Consider the following 26089-nt stretch of genomic DNA (forward strand, 5'->3'; position numbering starts at 1 on the left):
ATTTAAATTTTTTCACAGACGTGTTAATTGCTGGCGTTAAGCTGAATCTTTCCATGTCACAATTTGGTAAATTTAAATATTTTTTCACAAGTCTATACTTATTGACGATTCCACATTTATGGGTTTTATTTTTTATAAATATTACCCAATCTAAAGTGTTGAAAATGCTTTGCGCTCTTTGATGATGCAATGTTAATGATGTTTTTTGGGGTCTCGTGAAAAGTGCTGATTTTGTGGGAACGAGGATTTCGCCCGACGTCAGTGATATACTGTATATAGACTATAAGTGGCAGGCAAGTGTGCGCTCCACTGCCATCTGCAGACACACAACGCATGCACTCCAGCACTTTGCCTGCTCCAATTGCCAGTCATGAACCAGCCGAGCGCACCCCGCATTTCTCAATCTTTCCCAGTCCTGATTGGCTGATTACCGAGCAGCCTCTGGCCTTTTCTCGATACCCCCCCCCCCCCCCCCCACCACCACCACCACCACCACACCAATTGTACCTTCTTTTTAAAGGACTTCAATCAGACCCGAGAAGCAGAACAATCATGACTCTCATCACTTGTTGGAAATTGGACTCGAAGTAGAAGCCCCGGTTGGTTTGCGCTTCTTTCAGTTGGAAAGTACAAGATAAGAGCCTCCCTCCACTTTTGTGCTTTTGCTTCCCTTTCACGTAGGTAGTGCAGGTGTGCCATAGACCACCTCAAGAGTCTGCTCCAATATAAGAAATACACCCCAAAATTTAAAAAAAATTATTTTTTTATTTTTTTTTAATTATATGTAAAAAATAAATAAATAAATAAATAATAATAATTAAAAAAAAATGTATATGTATTTTTTTTAAATAATTAAATAAATAAAGTTGTTAACTCATTAACAAAAATTGTTGGCCTTATGCTACTAACATGAGACATTAGCCAGCTATGCTAACGAGACGAGCGATGTGACGTTTGTCGCGATCGACCGTATTACTTTTGAATGATACTAATGATGAACGTTTACATGCTGACGCTGTGATTTTTTTTTTTTTCATGCAGTCACCAAAAAGCCACGAAAGTCTCCAAGGAAGTTTATGTTTCTGCAAAGCTTAGCTAAGTCCAGATGTTCACAGAGGAGGGAGGAGGTGGAAAGACAAATATTAGTCCAAAGGAAGAGATACTTGAAGAAAAAGGACTGAATTCGGAAATGTGCAGAAAGAAAAATGTGAACAGACTGAATCATGTTGTATAGCCAATGTTTGAAGTCACGTTATAACGTCATTAACTCACTAGTAGCGTCGCTTGGAAAATTGGGGAAAAAAATGTCAGTTTCACAGATGAACACAAAATTGGGTCCATAGGTTGCAAAAAAAAAAAGTCTCAAGGATCCATGCCTGAAAAATGAACAGTAAGTCAGCCATTTTGGTTTGAACGTTTTTGCCCCAAACTAAATAGTATCAGAAATGCCAAACAACCAAAGACGTGTTTTTCCACGTTTCAAATCGCAAAAAAAAAAAACACCAGAAAAAATATTTGTGTAGTAAATGTCGTTTTTGTGCCCTTCTTCTTCTTCCTCCATTGATACTTTACGCAAATATTTAGCTTCCTTTAATACGTCTAATAAAAGTGTTTGGAGAGAATCCCCAGCCCTTCACCTCGCAGGAAGAGCGACAGGAAGCGCTCGGCAGAGATTGAATGTCCGTACGCACCTCATGTAAATATTTGAGACATCTGCACATTGGCCGACCAGCGCAGCTGCCTCGCCAAAGATGAAGTGCTTCCTGAGATTAAGAACCCAAGATCACCTTAACGATAAAGACGATCTCATTGGCTTATCTCCGCATCATCAGATCATAAAATCAGTTAGGTTGATGCCACCGATGAGATGTGAAAAAAAATAATCCCGTGACATCGCTGGCATGCTTATGACAGCGTTTTTATTGTCTTGTAAAAGTCTGACATCAAATGCAAGCGTATGTCTCGCATACGCAAATCGAGTTCCTCCGAGTTTTACGTAAGAGCTCGATGAATATTCCATTCGTGTTTTCGGGTGGCATGCTGCTTCCTGTGTCTTTCTTTTTTTTTTTTTTTTTATCTCGTTCTTTCTTTCTGCTCTGTATACTGATGATATTTCAGTGGCGCTGTTACATCATTTGGATCACGGCCACGGCGCAGATAAAAGAGCCCGACGAGCTATGAACGCGCACGCACACACACACGCGGACTGTGTGCAGTGCGTCCCACTGCTGCTCATTAGTCACGATTCGCTTCGAAGTGTGTGCAAACACTGACTCATCTTTGTTATTAATACTTGGTACTACTGGTCATCAGTGTAGTCATATTTTTTTACAAGAAAAAACAATGTTTTTTTTTGTCGTTGTATTTTTTAGAAGCAATTCCTAATCATCCAAGTGTAAAATTATTTTTGCGCGCGAGAATGAAGTCATAATACTTGAAAAAAAGGAGTACTTTTAATAATAATACCCCCCCCCCCCCAGAATAATGTATGTGAGACCATTTGACTAATGAGTGTGAGTTTGACTAGAGTGTTTTAGAGCGTTTGACGGTGTGAGAGTGTTTGAATCTTGAGCGTGAGAGTTTGACTAATGCGTGTGAGAATATTAGACAAAATTGTGTGAGTGTTTGACTAGTGTTATGAGAAAATTTGACTAATGTGTGAGAGTTTTTGACTAGTGTACATGAAAGTGTTTGACTAGTATGTGTGAGAGAGTTTGACTAATAGGTGTGAGAGAGTGTTTGACTAGTGTGGATGAAAGTTTTTGACTAGTGCGAGTGAGAGAGTTTGACTAATGGGTGTGAGAACGTTTGACTAATGTGAGCATTTGACTAATGTATGAGAGCATTTGACTAGTGCGTGAAAGTGTTTGATTAGTGTGTCTGATAATGTTTGACTAATGGGCATGAGATCGTTTGACTACTAGTGTGTGAGTGTTTGACTCGTAGGCATGAGAGCATTTGACTAAAGTGAGTGGGAGTGTTTGACTAGTGTGTAGGAAAATGTTCGACTAATGCGTGAGAGAGCGTTGACTAGTTTGCATGAGATTGTTTTACTAGTGAGTGAGTGTTTGACTTGCAGGCGTGGGAACGTTTAACTAAAGTGTGTGAGAGTGTTTGACTAGGGTGCATGAGAGCATCTGACTAGTGAGTGTGAGGATCTTTCAGGGTTGTATATGAGCACATTTCAGCTGAGCATATGAACAACATTTCAGTTATGCGAGAGCCTGTGAGTACTATGTGTGAGAGCTAATCCTGAACGATATCCCTGACATGCCTCATATTAAAAAGATGATTCAAAGCCGGAGGTGGCAAATTCAGGTCCACTTAGTAAAAACCCTGCCACAGTTTGGCTTTAGTCCCTGATGCTATCTATCTAGCTTCCTAGCTTAGGAGCTAGCTAGCTAGCGCCTGAAAGTAAAAACCCTGCCACATTTGACTTTAACCCCTAATGCTACCTAGCTAGCTAGCTAGCTCCCTAGCAGGTAAATGAGCACCATGTGAGCTAGCTAGGGAGCTAGCAAGCTAGCACCTGGGGCTTAAGCCAAATTGGCAGGGTTTTTACTTTTTACTTTGTTGACTTGGATTTGCCACCTCTTTTCCAAGCCCACTGTGCTGCTCTCATTACTTTTTTGTTGTTGTTGTCATTTTATGTTAGCTTGCGTCCTCCCCACCTGTACTCGTGTAAGGCTGTCAAAATTCTCTTGGGCGTCCACATCCTGGTCACCATCTCCATCCCTCAGGTAGGCACTTTGAATTATGCACATTAAAATCAGCAGACATTCCAATAATACATAATAGAAAGTATTTTTTATTTTTTTAAGCTTTTTCTCTATCGTGGAATTTTACTTGTTAGATGTGGAAGGTGTCCGTTTTGGGCCCCTCCGGTATTCATCCATAAAGTCGCATAAATGAGCATGAAGGCTATAGGATCTGCAGCTGCATTAATAGAACAACGCTTCCAACACTTGGGACTTCCCGCCAAGTTAGACTGAAGCTAATGCATATGCATAACTGCTTTACATTATTCATACGCCGCCGCCAGCGAGGACGTATGGAACGCCGGCAAGTTTTCCACAAGTGCGAGCTTACACTGAGTGAGGAAAACTACATGGCGAGCGCCCAAACGACATCTTTGATATTTGGTGTTGTGTAACATTTGGCACTGAACAAAATGGTGGACAGAAAATAAGGATGTTGAAAAGATGCCCTGGCACTGCATCAAAGTGTGCACTAGTGGACCAAACCGGGACATATCACGCTTGGATCTTATGATGTTCAAATTCAAAAAGTTTTAGGCCGACAGAGATCAAATTGTAAAAAACGAGCCTGAATTAATAAAAAAGTTGAAGAAGTTCTATTTTATGAGAACAATGACATATTTTTTTCCCCCTAGAAAATAGTTGCAAGAATAAAGCTGTTTTTGGGTTGTTTTGTAAAAAGAAAAGCAAAATTGTAAAATTTCAAGAAAGAAGTGAAAATCTTTCACATTTTTTTTTGCTAGAAGAAAGTAAGTAATTGTATGATGAATGGTGAGTTTTTGAGAAAAGTAAAACTTTAACAAGAATGTAATACTATAATAGTCGTTCATTGTTTTGTTTCAAGTATACATTGCAATATTTTGAGATCTAAGTCTTAAATATATCAAGAAATAAGACGTAACCAAACTAACCATACGAATGTCAGAATATATATATATTTTTAAAGTTACAATCTCATGAGATTTTTGTTGTCATATATCAAGAAAGGCACATCTTATGATAATTTATCTAGTTGTAGTATTTTTGAAAGTTACAATCTTATAAAAATAGTCAATTTTGCGAGAATAAATTTGTGATAATATGAAAGATTTTTTTTATTTTTAGTTTGAATGAGAATTAAGTTATTTTATTACAAGAAAATGGTCATAATTTTAAGAAAATAAAGTTGAAATACTTTTGGGAAAAAAGTTGCAATTTTGCCAGGTTTTATATTTCTTGAAAAAGCAAAAGTAATTTTACGAGACCAAAGTCATAATCTGTCAGGAAAAAAGGGTCAAACTATTGCAAGGAAAGTGTTCTGATGGAATCTGAAAATTTCAAGAAAAAAAGTCGTAATCTTGTGACAAAAGCCAATTAAAAAATATATTTATATTTTTCTATTAAGTGTTTTTATTTCATAAGAATAATTAATTGTCATTTTTTTGGAGCGGGAAATTGTGACTTTAAAGTAGTAAATTTGGAAAGATGCAATGTTAGCAAAATAGACCAAAATATTTGAAGTCACAATCATAGTCTTATACTCTAAACAAATTTTTCGTAGAAATTTTATAATAACAGGTTAAATGCATAAAATTTCAAGAAGGCATATTTTTTTTTCCTGGATTTAAAAAAATCTTTCGCATATACTGTAGTGAGCAAGTCAAAAGCATCCAATCAGATTATTCAGAATAGTAAATCGTTAGCGTAATTGCTTAGGTCATTTTTAACTTACTGTTCCTAGCTTAATAAAAAAAATGTTTAATCGCATATTGAAATGATGCAGGCCGTAAGTAAGTAAAACTAAATCTCCAGTGAATATTTATATTTTTTTATCTGAACTTCCCAGGCGCCCTATGGATTCCACTTTAACGCTAGCACCTTGGGTGCAAATAATGAACATTTGACTGCCGTTTAAAATGTACAAGCTTCCACTCAGCGTTAGCGCTCGGCTAAACGTTCAAAAAAGAGTCTTGGGTAAGGGACGGTAGCGTCAGTGTAGAAAATGACCCGATCTGTTGTCCGCGGCGACGTAATGGCGCCTGACATCTTGTCAATTTCATTGACGAGAGCGACTTTGAGGTTAACAATTGCAATTAGGTCGGACACGCTTTCGGGAGAAGGCGAGCGGCGAGGTGAGCTGCAATCTATACGAGGGGATGTGTAATTAAGGGGCTCAGGCAGCTCCATGTTTCACATGGAGTTCCATTTGCTTCATTTTAGGAGCAACGGTCCAGTTTTGAGGAGCAATTTTTTTTTGCAGTTTCATTACTGGACCTCAAGCAAGGTTTAAATAATAAATACATATATATCTACTTTAATGCGGTTCTAGCCATGTCTGTGAAAAGAATACTCGAGAACTCGATCACTCAAGCATTTAATTCCGGTCTTCAACGATTACCTAACAATCTTAGGTTAGCTTAGCGATTAGCTTAGCGATTAGCTTAGCGATTAGCTTAGCGATTATCTTAGCGATTAGTTTAGCAATTCTCCGACCTTCTGTTAATTACTCCTCGTCATCCCTCTGTGAGAAGTGTAGCTTATTGGCCGCATGACAGGCTGTGATGACTAATTCAGGAGCGAGTCCGCAATGTGTTTAGCCCCAATAGTAGCCAGCCAAAGCTTTTAGCTAGCTAGCCGGTGCGGCATAGCACCGAGCTAGCTAGCCTCTATCGCCTACATCTCTCGTCACGCGGGTGACATAAGCGTGTTAACGTGCATCTGTGATTCTCTGAAGTGCAAAATTTTGACTCGCAAACTGTAATTTAAGCCTTGAGACATACATATGGGTGATAAATAAAAAAAAAAATAGTGTATATCTACTGTGGTGCAGGAATTAAGGTCATGTTTTTGATGTCGTCGCGATATCGAGACCTGAGATTACTGACATTCTTATCTAAAGCTCCACACCAGCAGCGGCTTGCTCCCACAGAGTCACTGGAGCGTGGTCACACTTTTCTTGTGTATATGCTTGGAGAGTTGTCGTCAGGCAAAAGTAGCCACAGGGAGCTAACCTTAAAAATTCAAAACATGGATGTTTCAAGTAAGGCCAATCACACAGCTGCCTTGAAAGTGTGATTTGGAACAGTTGCGTGAATGCTAATAAAGTTAATCGTCATGATCTTTGTTGGTTAAATGATTGCATTTGTTCTAGAAAATATATATATGACATTAAAAAAATATATAATTCTATTATTCCAAAAATAGTTTTTTTCTGTCGGAAAAAGTTCATGAAAGTAACAAATACAATTTATACTCCTTAACAAATATTTTTTTCCTCTTCTTTTTGAATGCCTCGGCTCAAAAAAAATCCTCATCAATAATCCTTTTAATGCACTTCAAATGGATGTCATAGCGAGCCCTGTAGAAATGCGAAGGTCAACTTTGTTGGGCTTATTATACTGAGCAGCCAGAACTTTGCTAACATAACATTTCTACCCATCTGTTACCTCTGCTAACTGTCTGGGTGTCAAAGTTGGACTGTGCAATTCCAAAGGTGGCAAACCCGCGTGCCCTGAATTAAAAGTCAAGAACCAGCGAGAACAAGGTGTTTTTTTTCATTGCTCTCTCTCGCTCGCTCGCTCTGTCTGGGTGATAAGAAGCGTGCGGGAAGGCGATAAACAGCCCCCTGGCGCGTAGCATCGATTGCTCGGGGCTAAAGAGCTTCATGGCTGCTCCTCCTTAAAGTCAAAACACTGCAGGAACTCTCTCATCTGATGGAAAGAGGTTTGAGGGGGTTTGCCAGTTTTGAGGCGGCTGCACCCAACAGAAGTTGAGGTGAAAGCAGGGACATGAGAATGAGGCCAAAAAACAAGAAACGCAACTGTTGCTCTCTCGTCAGGAAGAGCTCGATTACAAGGCAGTGCATTTTATTTATTTTTCACCACCCCCCAAAAATGGTCGTAAAATTACCGTAACTTCTTGAGGATAGCACTTATTTTGCTTTAAAAAAATATGAGGAAATCGAAAACTATGTAAATTAGTCTCACTTCTAGATGTCTCGTTTTCCCTGCCTTTCCGAATTGCAGCTTTTTACCCCCAAAAAGTTGTTTAAAAAAATATACTATTATATTTTTTACTTTTTAAGGGTTACGGTAGAATTAGTTAGGCAAATTTTTCCCCTCAAATTTCTACTTAAAAAAAAAAAAAATCTTATTGTTCTTCCTCATAAAATCTTTTTAGAAATGTGATAAAAAATACTATTGCAAATTATTATTTTTAAATTAAATATGAATGTTTTTATCTTTAAATATTTGTTTTATTAGAAAATCATTTTTTTAAATTGTTTTCCGCATACGTCTTTTAAGAATCTCTATAAAATGTATTTATTTTTTAATGAAAAATGATTGTTTTTAATCTAAAATTTATTTTTGCTACATAATAATAAGAATAATTTTTTCTAGTTTCTAATTTTTTTTATTCCCTTATACAATAATCAAATATACATTTTTCATGTAAACGTTGTTCCTCATCAAAGATGGAAAGATTTTATTTTTTTGCAAAAATTTTACAAAAGAAATGCTCATAATTACAATTAGAATTTTTTTTTAATTTTCTTACAAAATTATAAGTTTTTAAACAAATACTTTACTTTTCAATAAAAACATTTTTATATCTTAGAATTATTTTTATGACAAAAATTATGTGTTCATCAAAAAAATGTAATTAGAAAATTACAACTTGAATCAGAATTGGTTCAGTCCTCATGTGCACAAGCTTTAAACATACTTTTCCTTCCTACCCAATTTACAGTTGCAAACGGACACAAGACACTGCCCCCTTTGCTACTGTGAGAACAGTTATGACCTTTGACCCGGGCCCTCACCGCCGCCCGTCTCATCCTCTCTGCGTGCGGCCCCGTCACAAACGCTCACCTTGGCCACGTCGGGCCCGTGATGGATGGTCGCCCCCTTTCGTCCTGCGGGTCGACCTCCGGGTCAGCGGGCGCCGCCACGAACTCTGCCGCGTGACCTCCGTGTTTACGTAGATGCGACGGCGTGGAGGCGTCTCGCTCATTAATATAGATAATGTTTACGTCTGCCTTTGGCAAGGACACATTAACCCCATTATGGATTTTTTTTTTTACATAGTCTTATTCAGTGTTACATCATCATCTTCAGAGTGTTATGTATTTTTTTTAGGTACAGTGCTATGCCATTTTGGTATAGTGTTATGTAGTAGTTTTTCATACTTTCATATTTTTTTAAGAATGTGAATTTCCTACCTCCATTGAAAATAACTCGACACACAATCATTTATGTCAAAAGTGATTACAACCCTCGATGACAATGTCTGGTGTCGATTTCTCATTTATGATGTATTTTTCACATCATCTAATAGTGATATTATAAATAGTTCCTATCCTGAGGAATCATGTTAGCTGTTTTAAATTCCCACTTGCATGTGGATAGAATACATTATTCAAAGTAAGACTTGTCTCCATTGTGCGGTTGGATATTGCTTAGCAACCACAGCAGACTGCTAATATGTTCCATTTGAAGGACGGCTCACCATGAAACGCCATGTTTATTTTCGTTTTTCGTTTTCAATAAAAGAACCCAGCCAAATTGACTTTTTAGTATTCCGCCATGCATGCGACATCGTCGTCTTCAAAGTGAGCTCTGACCTGTACGTGGTGATGCATATTTCTGTGCATAATACATATTCACCGTACATGCGGTTTATGCAGGGCTTTTTCTTTAGTTAAGAGGTTTTGCATGGAAAAAAGAGATTTTTTATTTTTTTCACCTATGACTCAAAAAAAAGGAAATACATGTTTTTCATCTGAAAATATTTTTGGGGTGTCTCAATGTATGACACATTAGGCTTTTTAAATTTTTTCCTCAAAAAATTATTTTTGGGGAAAAAATTATTTTACTCATCAGATTTCATATCTTTTCTTCTTAAAAGTTTTTTTTTGGTCTCTGTTGAAGCATCTGGTCTTCAACCCTCAAAATATTTTTTCACATAAAAAAAAAATCTTTAAAAAAATTCTCATAAAATTTGTATTTAAAAACATTTAAAATATATATTTTACTCATTAGCTTTCTTGTCTTTCTGAAAATATGATTTTCTTATAATTTTTAAGCTATTTTACCCAAAATTACTCTTATGTTCATGAAATAAAAAATAAAAAATTTAATTACTGTATTTACATTTTAATTGTAAAATAATGAATTTCACATACATTTTCATAAAAAAAAAAAATCATTGTTAAATCAACCCTTTATATATATATATATATATATATATATATATATATATATATATATATATATATATATATATATATACTGTATATAATCCCATCATAAATTTCATCCCTTCTGATTTTTTTTCTCTTAAAAAGTACAATTTTTAAAAAAAACGTTTCTTTCCCGCTTTTTGCTGTGGTGTTTTATTTTCTTTTTCTTTTTTATTTCCCCCTTTGAGTGCCATGTAGGTGGTGTTAATATTCATAAAATTATTATAATAATTATTATTATTTTGCTCATAAAATTTCAACTTTTTCCAAACACACACAAAAAAAAGGGATTATTTTTTTGTAATAAAAACAACCTCATTGACGTGTAGCTAATGTTCTGGAAAGCGTCTCCGTGTATGAACCATTGGGCTTTCTCATGTCTGTACTAAAAGCTTCATTCGTTGAACTTTTCCCCTTTTATTTTATTGTTCCTGCAGACCGTCACAAAAAGCACATTGGATTTTTACTGCACGTGGATTTTTTTACAAGGCTCCATTGACGTGCTATTTATTTACCTGCCTCTCCGCTTCCATCCCATGAGCAAAATTGGCTTCTTTTTTCTAGAGAGGATTTTTTTTTTTTGTGAAGAGATGGACTTGCACTTGGCTTTGTGTGATTCGATTATGAGGACGATTTGGAGAGGACAGATGATGATGATTGTGCTTCAGAGGGTCATTGTTGTCCGGCATGCGGGGTTCAAAGTTCACATATCGAACCATGTGTAGCAACGTTTGAGGAATGCTGGTACTTCGCGGCGGGGGGGGGGTCAGGGAGAGAACGTCGTGTGTAACAAGAACCATTCGTCCTATGTACGTATGTTACGTTCTTTTCTGGCTTGTTTCACCAGACGGCTGCTGGTAGATTGTGACTCCCAACTTACAAGTCTTTCAAGATGGCCGTTGTTCGGATAATTCTTAGTTTTGACTCGCACATTTTTATATGTGAGCGCTGAATGGTGGCAGTGAAAAACTCACTTAAGTTTTTCAGTTTTGTAAAAAATATGTTTAAATTTTATTATTTTGCTTGGTTTTTTTTTACTCATTCACTGCCATTGACAACTATAGACGTAAAAAATTCATGTGAACTATTTCTATTAGTTTAACAATTTTTCATTTAATTTCACTTTTTATGAAAACCAATGTTTTTATTGTACATTAATAACAGATGTAAAATTATCATGCGATTAATTACAATTAAACGCCCCTTATTTTTTAATATATATATTTTTTTTAAATTAGGCCCGTCAGGCGATACATTTTTTTTAAATTCTAATTATTCACATGACTTCACTAGTTAACTAACGATTAATCACAAATTTGATATCTGTTCTAAATTTCCAATATAATTTTTTTTCTAGGTTTTCATACTCTTGTTAGCAAAAGTGGGATTTTTTTAAACTAATAGAAATAGTTAAAATGAATTTTTGACGTCTATAGCCGTCAATGGCAGTGAATGAGTTAAAATCGTAAACACATAATTGATTTTTTGAGATTTTTTTTTTCATTTTTCTTTTTTCAATACATTTATAATAGACGTCAATTTTATGCAGATTTTTCATTGAGTGAACGTTCACTGAATTTAGCTGGATCGAGTCAAGTCAAGTTTATTTATATAGCCCTTAAACACACAAGAGTCTCAAAGGGCTTCACATGCCCTGCGTTGACAAATAACAACATCCCCTAATCGGACCACAAGAGGGCAAGGAAAACGAAACAAAACAAAACAAGGACCTCGAGTCCTGTATTAATTGCCTCGCCGTTTTACAAATAACACATCATTCCTTTCACAATCGCTAAACTTCACAGGAACTTTTGGGAGGTTATTGATGTCTTTTGCGTTTGTTCTGATGAATGTGAACTCGACGTCCCTCTCGAGAACATTAACCCACTTTCGCCCTTTTTCCCGCTCATCTTTTGACACAGAAACATCTGCATCTCTCTGGGGATAACAACAACAACGATGATGATGAAGATGATAAAGATGATGATGATGGAGTTCAGACACTCCCACCATTCCATTAAAGTATTTGCAGCATGTGAGATGCATTGCGGTTTCTCAGTTTTCTATGGCGCCCTCTAGTGGTATGCAAAAGACTGAATTATAGAAAATCCATTAAAATATCTTTAAATTTTAACATTCATTCAAGTACCTGTTTTTCAACATATACATTTTAATTGAGTCATTCTTTAAGTACACTTTTATATTGTCCTGTATTGAAGCAACTGTGCATGTTACAATAATATTTTCTTGATCCCAGGATGGCTTCTTCACATTCCTTCTGTTTAAAATTCCCTTTCCTCCTCCCTTCTGATGACTTTGTGGATGTTTTTTTTTTTTTTTTTACTTCTCAGTTACATAACGGCACTCAAGGGATGGAAGGATGGATGGAGGCACTTCAATCGATACCTCAGACGGCCCCGCCTAAGACGCCGCCGTGAGGATAACATCTGAAGACGCAAAAGCAAGATGATGAGCGTCAAGTAAGAACAACGCACTCGCTCGGGGTCGCTCGGTGATTTATGCGCGACAGACTGAGAAATAGAAATAGAATTATTCATCACAGCGGGGAAAAAAAAAACTTGAAAAGACAATATTGCCACAAAACAACCGATTTCAAATGGCAATCATATAAATAGGCCTTCTACAGTACTTTTGAGTTTACACTTTTACCACTGAATCAAACAATAACTATTTAAAGCCATGGATTAAATTAGAGTTTAAAGTCATATACCATCCATCCATCCATTTTCTGAAAAAAAAACACACACACAAAAATCACATTTTACTCTTTGCCCAAAAAAAGTATTGGGAAAAGAGGACAAAGTGGAAAAAAAGTGCTTGCCCTATTTTTATTTTTTAATTTATATTATTTATTTATTTATACTTTTGCCCTGTTTTTCCAGAAATATCCACGTTTGGCCTCTTTTTCCAGGTCGTCCACTTTTGTCCGTTTTTTTTTTTTTTGGTCCCCTTAACTAAAAAATAAAAAAAACTAATAAAAACAAAACAGAAATGAAGCATAAATGATAACTAAAATAAATAAATACACAAATAAATAAAATATAAAAAAACAAATAGAAATAAATAATAAAAAGAAAATAAACAAACCTGCGCTTAAAAACTAAATAAAACTAACTAACTAAAAAAATAATAATTCAAAATAAAAGCTAACTATAATGAGAAATTCTTTTGTAAACCCTGGGAAATGTTCATCATTTTTGCTCTCTTTTTCCGGGACATGTCCATTTTTGTCCTCTTCCCTCATGACATGTCCACTTTATTATCGTCTTTTCCCCAAGATGTCCATTTTTGCTTCTCTACTTTTAAGGATAAGTCCAATTTTGTCATCTTTTCCCAGGAATTGTCCACCGTTGTCAATTTCTCCTAATACATTTCCACTTTTTATACATATATATTTTTTTACCCAGATCACATCTTGGAAGAGAAAAAGGACCAAACAAGGTCAGAAAAAAAGAACACATCCTTCCTCTGTCCAGACATGTTTGATAATAATTCCATTCAGATCCTTGCAGTCCTGTTGGTGTCCCAGTAAGGAGGCTTTTGCGTGGTCCTGGCCGGCTACGGCGCTCTCCGCCAGCCCTGAGGAAGGTGACGGCTGCGGTCTCCATAAATCTCTGCATGTCCTGCCTCATTTGTGCTATTTCGAGCTTTCCACGGCCGCAGTCTGCTTTGTGTAATTGTGCATTTCTCTTGCAAGTCCCCGTTCCCATCTCCTGCACTTCATCAGCTGACAGTGGTCGAGGGTTGGTGAGACCCTGGACCGGTTGTCCATCAATCGCAGGTCATGTACAGACAAACGAGCGTTTCCACTCACATTCACACCATCGTCTTATTTTAAATGTGATTGTTTAAAAGCGTCAGATGTTGGTGTGTCAGCGAAACCCTGGAGCGACGCCGTCGGCACCAGCTGGGCTTGGACGCTGGAAAATGTCTTGGCTAAAGGTCAGCATGCATGTAAGTAATATTGATGCACCCCCCATCAATATGCCTGATGGAAGGCGGCGCACCCCCTCTCTCACGCAACTTAAAAGAAAACATTTTTAAGTTATTGTAAAGTGAAAATAATTGGTTCTCTCACACACTCATGGCCAATAATGAGGCACTCTAAATGCAGCCACGGCAATCCGAAGTCAGAGTCCACACGATGGCTGTCAAGTCTGACTTGTTTTTTTTCTATTCCATCTTCTCTCCATGACATGCATGCACTCACAGCCAACAACGAGGCACTCTAAAGCAGCCACGCCAGCATACTATCCAAAGAGAAGATGAATTTCCGCGGTGTAGGCGTAGTTTACTCATTGCAATTGGGCTGGATAATCGCTAGTACGAAAAAGGCACTCAGATTCTTAAATAGTGTGGAAGGGATGACGTGTAACTGGGCCTCCTTTTAGCCACGCCCCCGCAAAAAATCAGGGAAACTAAAATAGTGAAAAGGCTCCACAGTAGCTCCACAATTGAGTATTACATAATTCTCAGGTCTCACGTTTTCAGAAATTATCTTTAAACATGTCCATTGTTTTTTAGAAACAGGCAGCGTGCGCAGCTAAGATGCTAAAAGAGAAAAATGGGGTTCCACAGGGAATTTTAAACCCACACAAGTTCTAAAAGTAAACTACAACTAACGATTGTCAACCCTTTGGTTTTCTTTCTTCAGTAAAATTTGCATGGTGACAATGCAAATTAGAGTCTGTTCTTTCTGATTATTGCCTGCTGCTAACATGTTAGCATCCCTTGTCCGTGAGCCTCCAGAGTTAGCATGGGCTCCTTTCAAAGATCATTTCCATGCAGTCGGCAGGACCGCAGCTCTTCATTATGAATGAGGCGCTCATTGATGTGCCTTAAAGTCACAGGCTCATTACCGCTAAGTAGTGTGCCGCCGCTTGGTAGTGTATCAATTTGCGGCACTGCTAGTTGTCCTGGCTGGAAGCTATTAGCCACTAGTCGCCATATGTGTCAAATTCTTAGTGACGTAACTTGACAATAACACTAGAGAAAACTGAGGTATCACACATCTTTTGGTAACTGTTTGAGATGAAAATAATTAATAAATAACATGTAAAATCAATGACAATGGCAATGACATAAATGAATACAAATAAGAACCATTTTTATTTATTAAAAAAAAAAAAAAATTTAATTAAGAATTTTAAATAAAAATATAATATATGTTAGGTAATTAAAATAAATAAAGCGCTTAAGTTTCATTAAGAAATTACATTTTCTTTACATTTCATTAAAATTATTTGTATAACATTCAAACTAAACACTCAAATGAAATAAATATATTCAATAAATTTTGTGTACTGTATATCAAATTTAAAATATATATATATCAATTTGCTCCTAATGAACAAGTTTTTTTTAATGCTTAAGAAGTCAAATAAGATAAAAAAAAATACAATTTAGAGAAAAATAACAATGTCCTGCTAAATTAAAAATAAAATTAAATAAGAATAAACTAAAGAACTAAAAAAATGGTCTAAAATTATTTTTACATTTTAAAAAGTTACCTTTCTACTGCAATCATGTCATCTGGATCCTTTTAAAAATGACTGCGCATGACATTATTAAATGCAAATTACAGATAAAATAAAAGATTATTACCCCAACATTTTCTTTTTCAATAAAAAAAATATTTAATTCATGCAAGTCGTTTTTTTGTATGAAATTCATCAGCACATGAACATGAGCGAACGGCGATGTTTATTCCCCCTTTTGTCTTCTGCACGTTCAAGCACACGCAAATCAGCAAAGTCGACTAATCCTTTACTTACATATACGCACACTCAAATCAATGGCGTGTGTACACCTCTGTTACTTGCGTGCGCGCCATTTGTTCACTTTACACCGCCCGCCGTGTTACATAATGGCTTTATTGCCAGCCGTTTCCATTTGAATAATTTAGCATAACGGCTGACGCCTTGATGAAAATGACACAGAGGGATTGAATAATGTCATCTTTTACTGCTGATTTTTATATGAACTCATCCCGTCTCTTGAATCGTCAATGCAATGCGTGTGTGTGTGTGCATGTGCGTGTGTGTGTGTGTGAGGCTCCCAGACGGGCTGTTAACATGTTGAAATGGTTGCCTTTTAGACTTATTGATCCACTTGATTATGTATCCATTTCAGTTTCATCGTTAGCATGCAGACTTTTAGGATGAGGGATGAGAATTAGCGCACATTTTAGGGCCCTTTTTAGCTAGTCAGGATCCCAATTAGCAGTGTTTGGTTGTCAGAGCCAGCAACGCTATATTTTACAACCTAAATTCTTATATTTGTTCCATGCAATCATATTAAGATATTAATAGTCTATTCACTTTGTTTTATAATGTTTCTCTTGGCTACATTGCTTCCAGTAGTCATGAATGTTTTTGTCCAATCAGATTTCATCCTCTCTGTTGCTATGTCAACTTAATCTGCCCAAGGCCTTCAGAATCAGTTTTGGTAGCTGATGTAAATAAAAATGTATTAGCAATGGGATTGACTCTCAAATTCTTACTCGCAGGTTTAGAGCGCTTCAAAATACAGAGCCTGCCACTTTTTTAATAAGATTTTAATACATTTGAACAGTGACTGATTTTGTATCATTTGACAGTGAATGTCAAATAGAGGACATCGCTTCCTGGGAATCGAGCATTTTTCCAAATGATAATCCCACAAAACACACTAAAGAGATTATGGTAATACAGTCGCGTTAGTGTTTTGTAAGGCTGTTTGCGATAGGTCAGCGTTTATTTATGTCTGAGCCCCTTCCTCCCCTCCTCCATCTCCATCCCCCATGTTCGCCTGCCGTCACCGAGCCGCCGCAGGGGAGGTCAAGGAGGGGGGAAGGATGAGAGAACCCACCTGACTGGCTCTACCGTCCATTTCGCTTCCTGTAATTAGCCACATTTGCTCCAACATTCACTTCTCATTCTGATCTACGTGCTGCTTATTGAGTTAATGTCTTCTGTGGCCCTCGGGTTACAGGAAGATTGTTCCAGCTGTGTTGCTCTGGTGACGCAATCGAGTTAAGTGATGGGAACGAGTGAGATGGAGAATGACCCTAGTTAGTTTTATTTCACACACAAAAAATGCATATCGATAATAATTTATGTCAACCTAGTTAACTTTCTGACCACTTAACAAAAATTATGTTATTTTAAGAGTGATTCAACTAATAAAGATTAAAGGAAAAAAATAACGAGCTAAATCGCTGGCTAAATTTTCCACCCACATAACATTTCAGCAAAATTGAGGAATTTTTGCGTGCTTTCACTAACGAAGGAACAAGTAAAGGTATTAACTAGCTTGCTAACTAACCTTCCCACCCATCGACAACATTTAGAAAGAAACTGATTAGTTTTAGCATGATTCAACTAACTAACTAACTAACTAACTAACTAACTAACTAACTAACCTTAACACCCTTCTACATTTCAACAAAATGTATTATTTTTAGCATGACTCAACTAACTGACTAACTAACTAACTAACTAACTGACTGACTAGCTAACTAACAAACATTCCCAGACATCGCCAAAGTTCAGTAAGATTTGGTTCTGTATCCTTTTCCACCAACTATCTAACAAATGAGTAAATCCACCAGCCAAGCAACAACCCAAATATAACCAGCTAAACAACCAACTAACTATCTACAGTGCCTACCTGACCCCCCAGATCCTGTTGTCTTTGAAGTGTCTTCTTTTTTGTCTCCTTTCTTTGTCTTTTAATAGCCACGTCCACACCGCCATTCGCTTCACATTCTGTGTTCCATGCTGCTTGTTATGTCAGTGTCTTATTATGCGGCCCTCTGGTTACAGGAAGATTGTTCCAGCTGTGTGCTCATCGAACAGATGCTGGTGACGCAACCAAATAAAGTAAGATGGGGAATGGTTTTTACCAGAGTCTAGTGGGATTACATATGAAATAAATGTTTGTAAATAGAAAAAACAACATAGCTTTTTGTAGAAGTCCGTTGAGAATAATTTGTCTAATCCAATTAAAAATAACTAACTGACCCTTACCCTATCTAACTCACACATTAACTCGCTAACTGAGTAATTAGTTAATTACAATGAAAGTTAATATTTTCAGCACTAACTAACTAACTAACTAACTAACTAACTAACTAACTAACTAACTAACTAACTAACTAACTAACTAACTACTAGATTAAACTAGCCTTAGGTCACATTCTAATCTCGCCTCCAAAAGTCAAACTGAGCAGTTTTTGGGTAAACTGACTTACTGTTTAAGTGACTAATTAGCTAGATTACTTGCTAGATAACATTTTCATCCCTGCCACCAACATATTTTCAAAGGGTAATAACAGCTAGCTGGCTACTCCAATACATTTAATAGAATACAACAGTATTAGCCAACTATGTGACTAACTAATTAACTAACCCAATTGCTCTTCTCCCCAAAATGTTATGTAACAATTTATTGAATTAGCTAAATTTATTGAATTAACTTACCATATAACTAGCTAGATAGCCATCCAGCCAACAGCCCAACAAACGGCGGTTACCAAAACTGCAATTAGTTACATCAGGTTAGCCTGTGTTCGTGGATTTGTAAAGCATTCAACAAGGACAAAGCATCATTTTAGTACCAGATGCCGTGTGATGTCGTCTGCAGTCTTTTTGTTCCAGGTGGCTCGGCTCCAAATCCACGCCAGGCTGTGAAAGTGAGCCCCGAAGCGTTGTGTGATGCTTCACATCAAAGACGGCGTAGTTATTCACCGGTGGCCGTCTTCGAGAGGCTGCCGTCCCACTGAGGACAATGACCACAAAAGGAGCATCATCACACGTCGCCTTGGCAACACGCCAAAGTGAGGTGAACATCAATAGAACGCGCTAGGAATATGTTGCCCATGGCGACAGACGCACAGAAAATAATCAGTGTCGCAAACTGACAAACACGTGGTCAGATATTATATATATTATATATTATTGTTATGCGTATGCCTTAAAAGTCAAACACCACTTGTAGTTCATACCATTAATCAAACTCACTTGATAGCTAGCTTGATAGCTAGCTTGATAGCTACACGGCTAACCAACCAACAAAACAAAAAATGGCTGTTAATATGAACATATTTTGGTAGGTTTTTGTACCTCAATAATTCCCAAACACTGCTTCATGGGAATTATGCCAAAATGATTCAAAACTTTCTTTATTCTGTGGCTTGCTTGCGACACTGAGAGTGTTTACGCTGTTAGCCATCATGTTCAAAGGTGTGTTTCTGACGCCCCGAGAAATTAGCTGGATTCATCTTCATTTGCAGCCTGTCGTTAGCTGACTCCCGGGGCCTTCCGACCACCGTCTGATGCTTGAAAACGGATCTCGATACACCGCTGGCTGTTCTTGGTGATTCCGACACTACATCATACTTAGCATCTGGCCTGTCCCACATGTACGACTGCCTTCCTCTTCTTCACCGTGACAGGCGACAAATTGCCAAACAAGTGGCGCTACCCACGCGTGACAGTGTTCACAAACACCTCGTGCAGGAATTTTGACACCCCTCTCTGGGTCAAAAATAGACACCAGACTGATGAATCCTTCAATAAAGCCATTAGTACCACGCGGGAGTGAAATTGACTAGCTTAGTTTATCACTGTTATGCAAATGAGATGATAAGAGACAAGTTGGTTTCACGAAAATCATCCAAAACACAAAAACATTACAATGCAATATTTTTTAATCTTTTCCATCAGCCTCTTTGCAGTGACTGACTGTTTTCCTTGGTATCTTTGTATAAAACTTTTTATTGTTTGCTTTCCAGCCTCCTTGGACCGATTTTATCTCAATGTGACCTTCCTGCTAAAACAAATGATGAAACTCTCAAATAAAAAAAACGACCAACTAAATTCAAACAAGTACATGTTGAGAAGTCAAAGACAACAACGGAAAACCCACGGTGGTGTTGACGTCGTGCTTTGAAGTACAAGTGAAAAACGAAATGCCACCCGTGTGTGTGCGCCACTGCATAAATCACCTAACAAAGAAAAGATGAGTAATTCAATGTAACAGTGTTGGGGTCTCGAATGAGCCTTCCGCAATAGCCAGATGTGAAACATTAGTCAATTTGGCATCTTTATGAGCTTCGGGTGCCCGCCTATTGTTTTCTCTGTGCGTTTATATTCAGAAATGGCTTTCTGACATAGAGTGAACACATTTCAGCTGATATGGATCGTAAGAAAAACATCTGGAATCACTTTGGTCCAGCTAGCTAGCTAGTTAGCAAGAGACGGGAGCAAAGACAAATTAAACAGGTTTATTTTTCGTATGTTTTTTTAGTCCTGTCACGACAGCCCACTGTGTCGCAGCCATGATTCAGCTGTGTTTGCGTCAATGGCTGACTCACACCTAAATGCTTGTTATGTGTTTGGAGGGTGTCACGATCCGAGAGGGAAAGTGCATCTTAAAATAGGATTCGTTGTCAGCCTTACAAAAAACAACTTGTATTGCGCAAAATTGAGAGTAAATGAAGGCTAGACTATGGGTAGCAAGTATCAAAAGATAATAGCTGATGTATGTTAGCGCGTGTAAAATGTCATTAAAGACAATTACACTTCACTCGCGTCATATTATAAAGAAAAACCCCACCCAGCAAAAATTGGTGGAAAAGACGTCCCTTATGTCCGTCCAAAAGACGTCTGAATTTGGTTAAAAAGTGAAAGGTGAAAAGACGTCCTTTTACAGTCTCTACGGGTTTGCTTTCAATAAGTCTGTTTAGCTCAATGCTAACAAACAATGCGAAACACAATAGATGCGCTAACAAATAGCAACGATGTCGGGGTAGTTACGTATGGTGGACCAAAAGTCCCAAAATTAAATAAATGAATTAAATAAAAATAATTAAATTAATGTGTCATTGATAAATTAAATGTTTCATTTATTAATTAAATATGAAATTAAATAAATCAATGTGTTATTAAATGTGTCACAAAAAAAATATTTTAACTCAAAAATAAAATTTTAAAGCATAAAGTTGAAGGAATTATTATTTTTGCTTATAAGACTTTGAAGAAAATATTAGATAAAATATAAGAATACTTTTTTTTTCAAAATAAATTTTTGGACTTTTTTAGAATTGAAAAATAACTTTTTCACATCCATCCACCCATTTTTGTGATCGCTTAACCCCCCCCCCCCACACACACACACACACAAATCCGCCTTTTCTAGTTCTCCAAGATTCCAAGTTACCTTGAATGTTCTCTTGGTGCTGTTTAGCCAAACTGCTCACCTCGATTTAATTTTTTTTGTTCTTATCTGTTCCCTGCTTGGTGATCAGGTTTGTCCGGTTCGTCTCCTGTTCACAATATCTCTGGCCCCACCCATGTCTGCGCAGCAACTTCCTGCTTCATACTCACCTTGGCCCGTCGTAGGTGAGCCGCCGCCTGTGAACTCATTGCGGGTCGCAGAATTCCCCCACAGAGCAGCGCTGCTGGGTAAAGTTTCCCGGCCGACCCAGGCAGACGGGGACAAAGTCTTTTCTTCCGCCCCTTTCCTCTGCGGTTTAATGTTACAACATTCTACCTGTCCAGGTGAACTGGACCGCTCATGAAGTCATGTAAGTATACTTTTTTCCCCTATTCAACAACAACAAAAACCCAAGTGTTTCTATTTAAACAAGTTGGATTGAAGTTATGCCAAATGGTGTCTGTTTCTGTTTTGTTTTTTGTGTGTTTAGTCTGCATGTTTGGTACACATTGTTATGATTTCAGTGGTCCATTTGGATGTTAAAGACACTTGGAGGGGGCTTCACATCTGCCTACAGCTGTTCTTGTCATACATTTATATTCTCAACCTGAATAGACGGGCTGTGTTTGCTGTGAAATCCTTGCAAAACTCCTTTTCATATAGGGCTCTATTTTCATGAACTTGGCGTAAAAACTGCCACATCGTCATTTTCATGCCAGGGCAAGTCTAGTTTACGATGTTTGGGAGTTTGGCAGACCACGCTGCGCTTTTGTGGGTGTTCCGGTGGACCGAGGGCATTTTCTATTACAATACACACCCACTGCGTGCCTGACATTGTGGTCACAGAAAGTGGACTAGACTTTAGACCAGATAAAAGCAAGTCTAAGTTGTGGCGCAGCGGGTAGAACATGATTTTGGTGGATTTGATCAAAGCGTAGGCATTCAGATTCTGACCTCTGCAGATGTGTGAGGGGATCATATCATCATATCTCATTCATTAGTCTGTTTGAATCATTGTATAAATCAATTCAAAATTATTATTATCATCTGACCAGGGCACAGCTGTTTGGGCGGTGGGAGTGGTGGGTTGCCACAGACAATCAGGGATACGGAGTGGAAGGCAGTCGCCCAACTGCCCACCTCACAACTAGCTTAGCTGTTTAGCTAGTTATCTAACTGTTTTCCTAGCTAGCTAGCCAAGTAGTTATTTAAATATGTACATCTACTGTAGCCATCATTATGAATGACTCTAACAAGCCATTGAGCTGTCAATGTACTGTAGCTAGATATCGATCCAGCCTCTCTCTAGCAGTCTTATTAGCTAGCTTCCTAACAAGCTAGTGGTCTCTCCTAGAGTGAGCATCTATACTAGAAGTGTATGAAGTTGAACTTAGAAAGAGCAGTTTTTTTTTTTTAAATACCTTGTGTAGGTGAAGTGGATTCCAGCTAAGTGAATGTGAAAGGAAAAAAAATCTGCCTTCCTGGAATTCTCTGATTCAGCGACATGCCTGAACAAAAAAAGTGACTTGATTGCGTTTTGGCATGCCTGATGTTAATTTGTTTTTCCGGGTAAATGTTTAGTTTCATGTCCAAGCAGAGTTGCTCGCTCATCCGTCAAAGGCACTGCCAGTTAGCAGAAAAATGCTGTTCCAATGTCATGAGCAGCCATCTTGTTATTTATATTTTTATGGCGTTTCCGCATTGATGCTAGCTGCTTGCTTCACCTTGTTAGCATCATTTTGCAGTGCTGTTGTCTCTAGTAAATCACTGTTAAGTGCTCTGCCTCCAGTGTTTACATACAAATGCACATCATTTCACATCACTCCGGAAAAGATGGCGACCAGAAGTGCCGGCAACTTCTCTGCAATGATGGAAAACTGTACCTTTTATCCGTCAGGCTAAAAGGTGTATTTTCCACTCACCACAGCTATTTTAGCATAGTGAGTGTGGCTTGGTCTTGGCTCACCAGTATATGGTTAGATTGGGTTGATCTTCAGACCAGAGCGTTTAATTTTTTTAATTTTTTTTAAAAAGCTGACTTGGCATAACATATCATGATTAACTTGTCAAGATCGTTTCAGATCACATAAGGTACCCGAAAAAACAACAATAAAGTGGTTGTTTTGACACGAGTTTTTCACTTTGGCAAAAAAATATTTCAATGATTTTTGCCTTGGAAAAGTTAACAATAAGATCAATCGTATATCAGAGTACACACAAGCATGAACATATACGCTCTTAAACAAACTGTAACATGATCCTGTGGTGCCAAAGAGCCTTTCCCTCGTTTTGTGATCACAAATAACAAAGCAAAGAGTGATTACTTTGCACTCTTGGAGTGTTTGTGTATTACATTGCAGGACGAGTTATTGATTAAACGTCGGTTGAACAACCGCCTTAACGGAACATGCCGGCGCGGGTGTGTGCGCTCTGTGAAGGCATGCGCGTGTGGGACATGTGCATGTTCCTGCATGTATTTGTGCGCGTGGGAAAAAGGTTTTTTATTGTGTTATCCTCATTCCAGATGCAGCTTGTGTGTCATTGGGCAGTCACTTTTGTCTATTTGGACTACTGGAGTATAGTGAGGACAGAGTTCAGATGGGAGGAGAAATAGTTAACTTGTTGTACAAATACAGCCATCATTGTTTCATTAATAATGATATATATATATATATATATATATATATATATATATATATATATATATATATATATATATATATATATATATATGTATGTATTATTATTATATTTATTTTTGTGAAATAAAAAATGGCAATTTATTTTCTCTATTTATGATTTTTTTTAATTTCTTCCATGTACATTATTTTATTCTGTCCTCATGTATTTTATTTTATTTTTCCATATGTTGTTTGATTTGATTTAATCTATTTTTCCAGTCTTTTCCACACTGACAATTTAATAAAAATAGTTGACAAAAAATGGAAGCAAAGAATTATGTATTAACTCCTGAAGCCAAAGTAAATAAAATATTAAAATAAAAAAATATTAAAATAATTCAATTGAATATTTATGGGGTCATTATGTTGTTTTGATTAAAAATATTCTTTAAAAACAAACAAACATCTAATCTGATTTTTTTTTATGTTGCACTTTGTTATTTTAAAAAAATAAAATGTAAGAATAATTTTATTTTGAAATATATTTTTAAAATGCTTTTATTTATATCAATTTTTTTTATTATTGTGTGAATATGGACCACTCCATTCCACAATGATGACATTAACTAAAAATCTCTTGTACATTGTATGCGGGCTTAAAGCTTTTTAGGTTCAATCTGAATGGGATCCCGTTCGCGCATTTGGCAGCAATTGAATTCAAACACGGAAAATCCCATTTAGCGTTTCATGTATCATCAGATCAAGCCGTAATTTGACAGTTCATAGGAAGATCTTATCATATTTCCTTCCTTTGGTCTATGGAGTGTTGAATGTGTCGCGTTGATAATGTGATGCGGCAGCCAAGACCAAACGATGGGGTCCTGAAACCAAGCGGCATCCCGTTGTTTGAGCCCCGCGGAGATGCCAAATTGCCAAGGTGACGTTTGTCTGACTGAGCCCATCTGTTCGTGGCCCGCTTTCTGGATGACGTAAAGCCGCGTGGCAACAGAGAATTGGCATGTTGGCTGCATACATGTTGCTCAACGGATTATCAGTGCAGGGAGATCTCAAATGAATCGCACTGTCGGTAGTCTGTGGCTGCTTGTTCCTTGCTCGCCATCACATGGTAGCGTTCACGCCAAACCAAAACCAACGCACTGAGCAACAATGGCTCGATGGTTCCCACTTGAACTGAAGGGATTTTGAAGCGCACTAGAGTTTGCTTTCTCGGATCCAGAATCAACTTTGTGATATAGAAAATTGTTGTATATATTAGGGGTGTCAGTTGATTACATTTTTTAATCGTAATTAATCGCATGACATCAATAATTAACTCATGATTAATCGCAAATTAATCTCACATTTTATATCTATTCTAAATGTACAATAAAATATTTTTTTTCCCTTGCTAATATGAAAGTGGAAAAATATGTTAACCTATTACAAATATGGTGGTATCTTTTAGTTCATTGATACAGTTATTTCATAGTAATTCATAAAGTTATTTAAAGTTAAAGCTAAAAAGATGTACTGTACTGTAAAAAAATGAAAAAGAGTGTGAGATATTGATTTGTGTTGAGGGAATTTTTTTCTGCCAGGAGATGGCATAAGCCTTTAATGTTGGACATTGATGTTGGCGTTAATCGAGTGTTAAAAAATGTTGTGGCATTACAGAAATATTAAATTAACTTGATATTAACACACAAATTTTGACGCCTCTATAGTATTTGTTCACTGATGTTTCTTACATTTTCTTTTCGTAGCTACATTACCCTCCGATGTGTCCGGCTCGTGTCCACCTGATCGGATCTAACCAGAACTGCAGCCTCAACTCACAATGGCGGAGGCCTCCGCGCCGCCTCTCAACGACCTCGCCTGCCACAAATGCCTGCAGCCGCTCGCCCAACCGTCGGACATGCCCTGCGGACACACCTACTGCCAGGCGTGTCTCACCAGCTGCCTGTCAGAGAGCAACCTTTGCCCGGTGTGCCGCGAGCCCCTCGTGCCGCAGGACTACAAAGAACCCAACCGGCTCTTGCAGAGAATGTTGGACAAGCTGGCTGTGACGGGCCCTGACACTCAAGTCCAAGCCCCTGGTGACCTGGAGGAACCTATGAGCAACAGGTAGGAAAGTCCAAGTGTCAAAGTCCGGTCCTCGAGGGCCTGAGTTCTGTATGTTTTAGAGGTTTCCCACGTTCAACACAGCTGAGTCATATTTAAGATAATCAGCAAGCAAGCGCTACATAAGCCTGTGGGATAGACCGAGTATT

The 26089-nt window shown here is 37.5% G+C and overlaps 1 protein-coding gene across 12 annotated transcripts in view; it reads left to right on the plus strand.

The window, feature by feature from the left end:
- Nucleotides 1–13507: 13507 nt before the first annotated feature.
- lnx1 (ligand of numb-protein X 1) overlaps nucleotides 13508–26089 on the plus strand; it is a 45243-nt gene continuing 32661 nt past the window's right edge. Inside the window, exons 1-7 of one of the 12 annotated variants that reach the window (XM_077583964.1) lie at nucleotides 13508–13587; nucleotides 13697–13941; nucleotides 17805–17861; nucleotides 18625–18822; nucleotides 19274–19356; nucleotides 21290–21568; nucleotides 25583–25943. In XM_077583964.1, coding sequence (XP_077440090.1) covers nucleotides 25657–25943 — 287 coding nt within the window. In that variant the 5' untranslated portion in view covers nucleotides 13508–13587; nucleotides 13697–13941; nucleotides 17805–17861; ... (2 more) ...; nucleotides 21290–21568; nucleotides 25583–25656. Of the gene's footprint in view, nucleotides 13954–17804; nucleotides 17862–18624; nucleotides 18823–19273; nucleotides 19357–21289; nucleotides 21569–25582; nucleotides 25944–26089 lie in introns of all 12 variants that reach the window. The other 11 variants (XM_077583972.1, XM_077583973.1, XM_077583975.1 and 8 more) reach the window with 11 other exon arrangements.

This window comes from Vanacampus margaritifer, chromosome 13, assembly GCF_051991255.1.
Source record: "Vanacampus margaritifer isolate UIUO_Vmar chromosome 13, RoL_Vmar_1.0, whole genome shotgun sequence".
NCBI lineage: Eukaryota > Metazoa > Chordata > Actinopteri > Syngnathiformes > Syngnathidae > Vanacampus > Vanacampus margaritifer.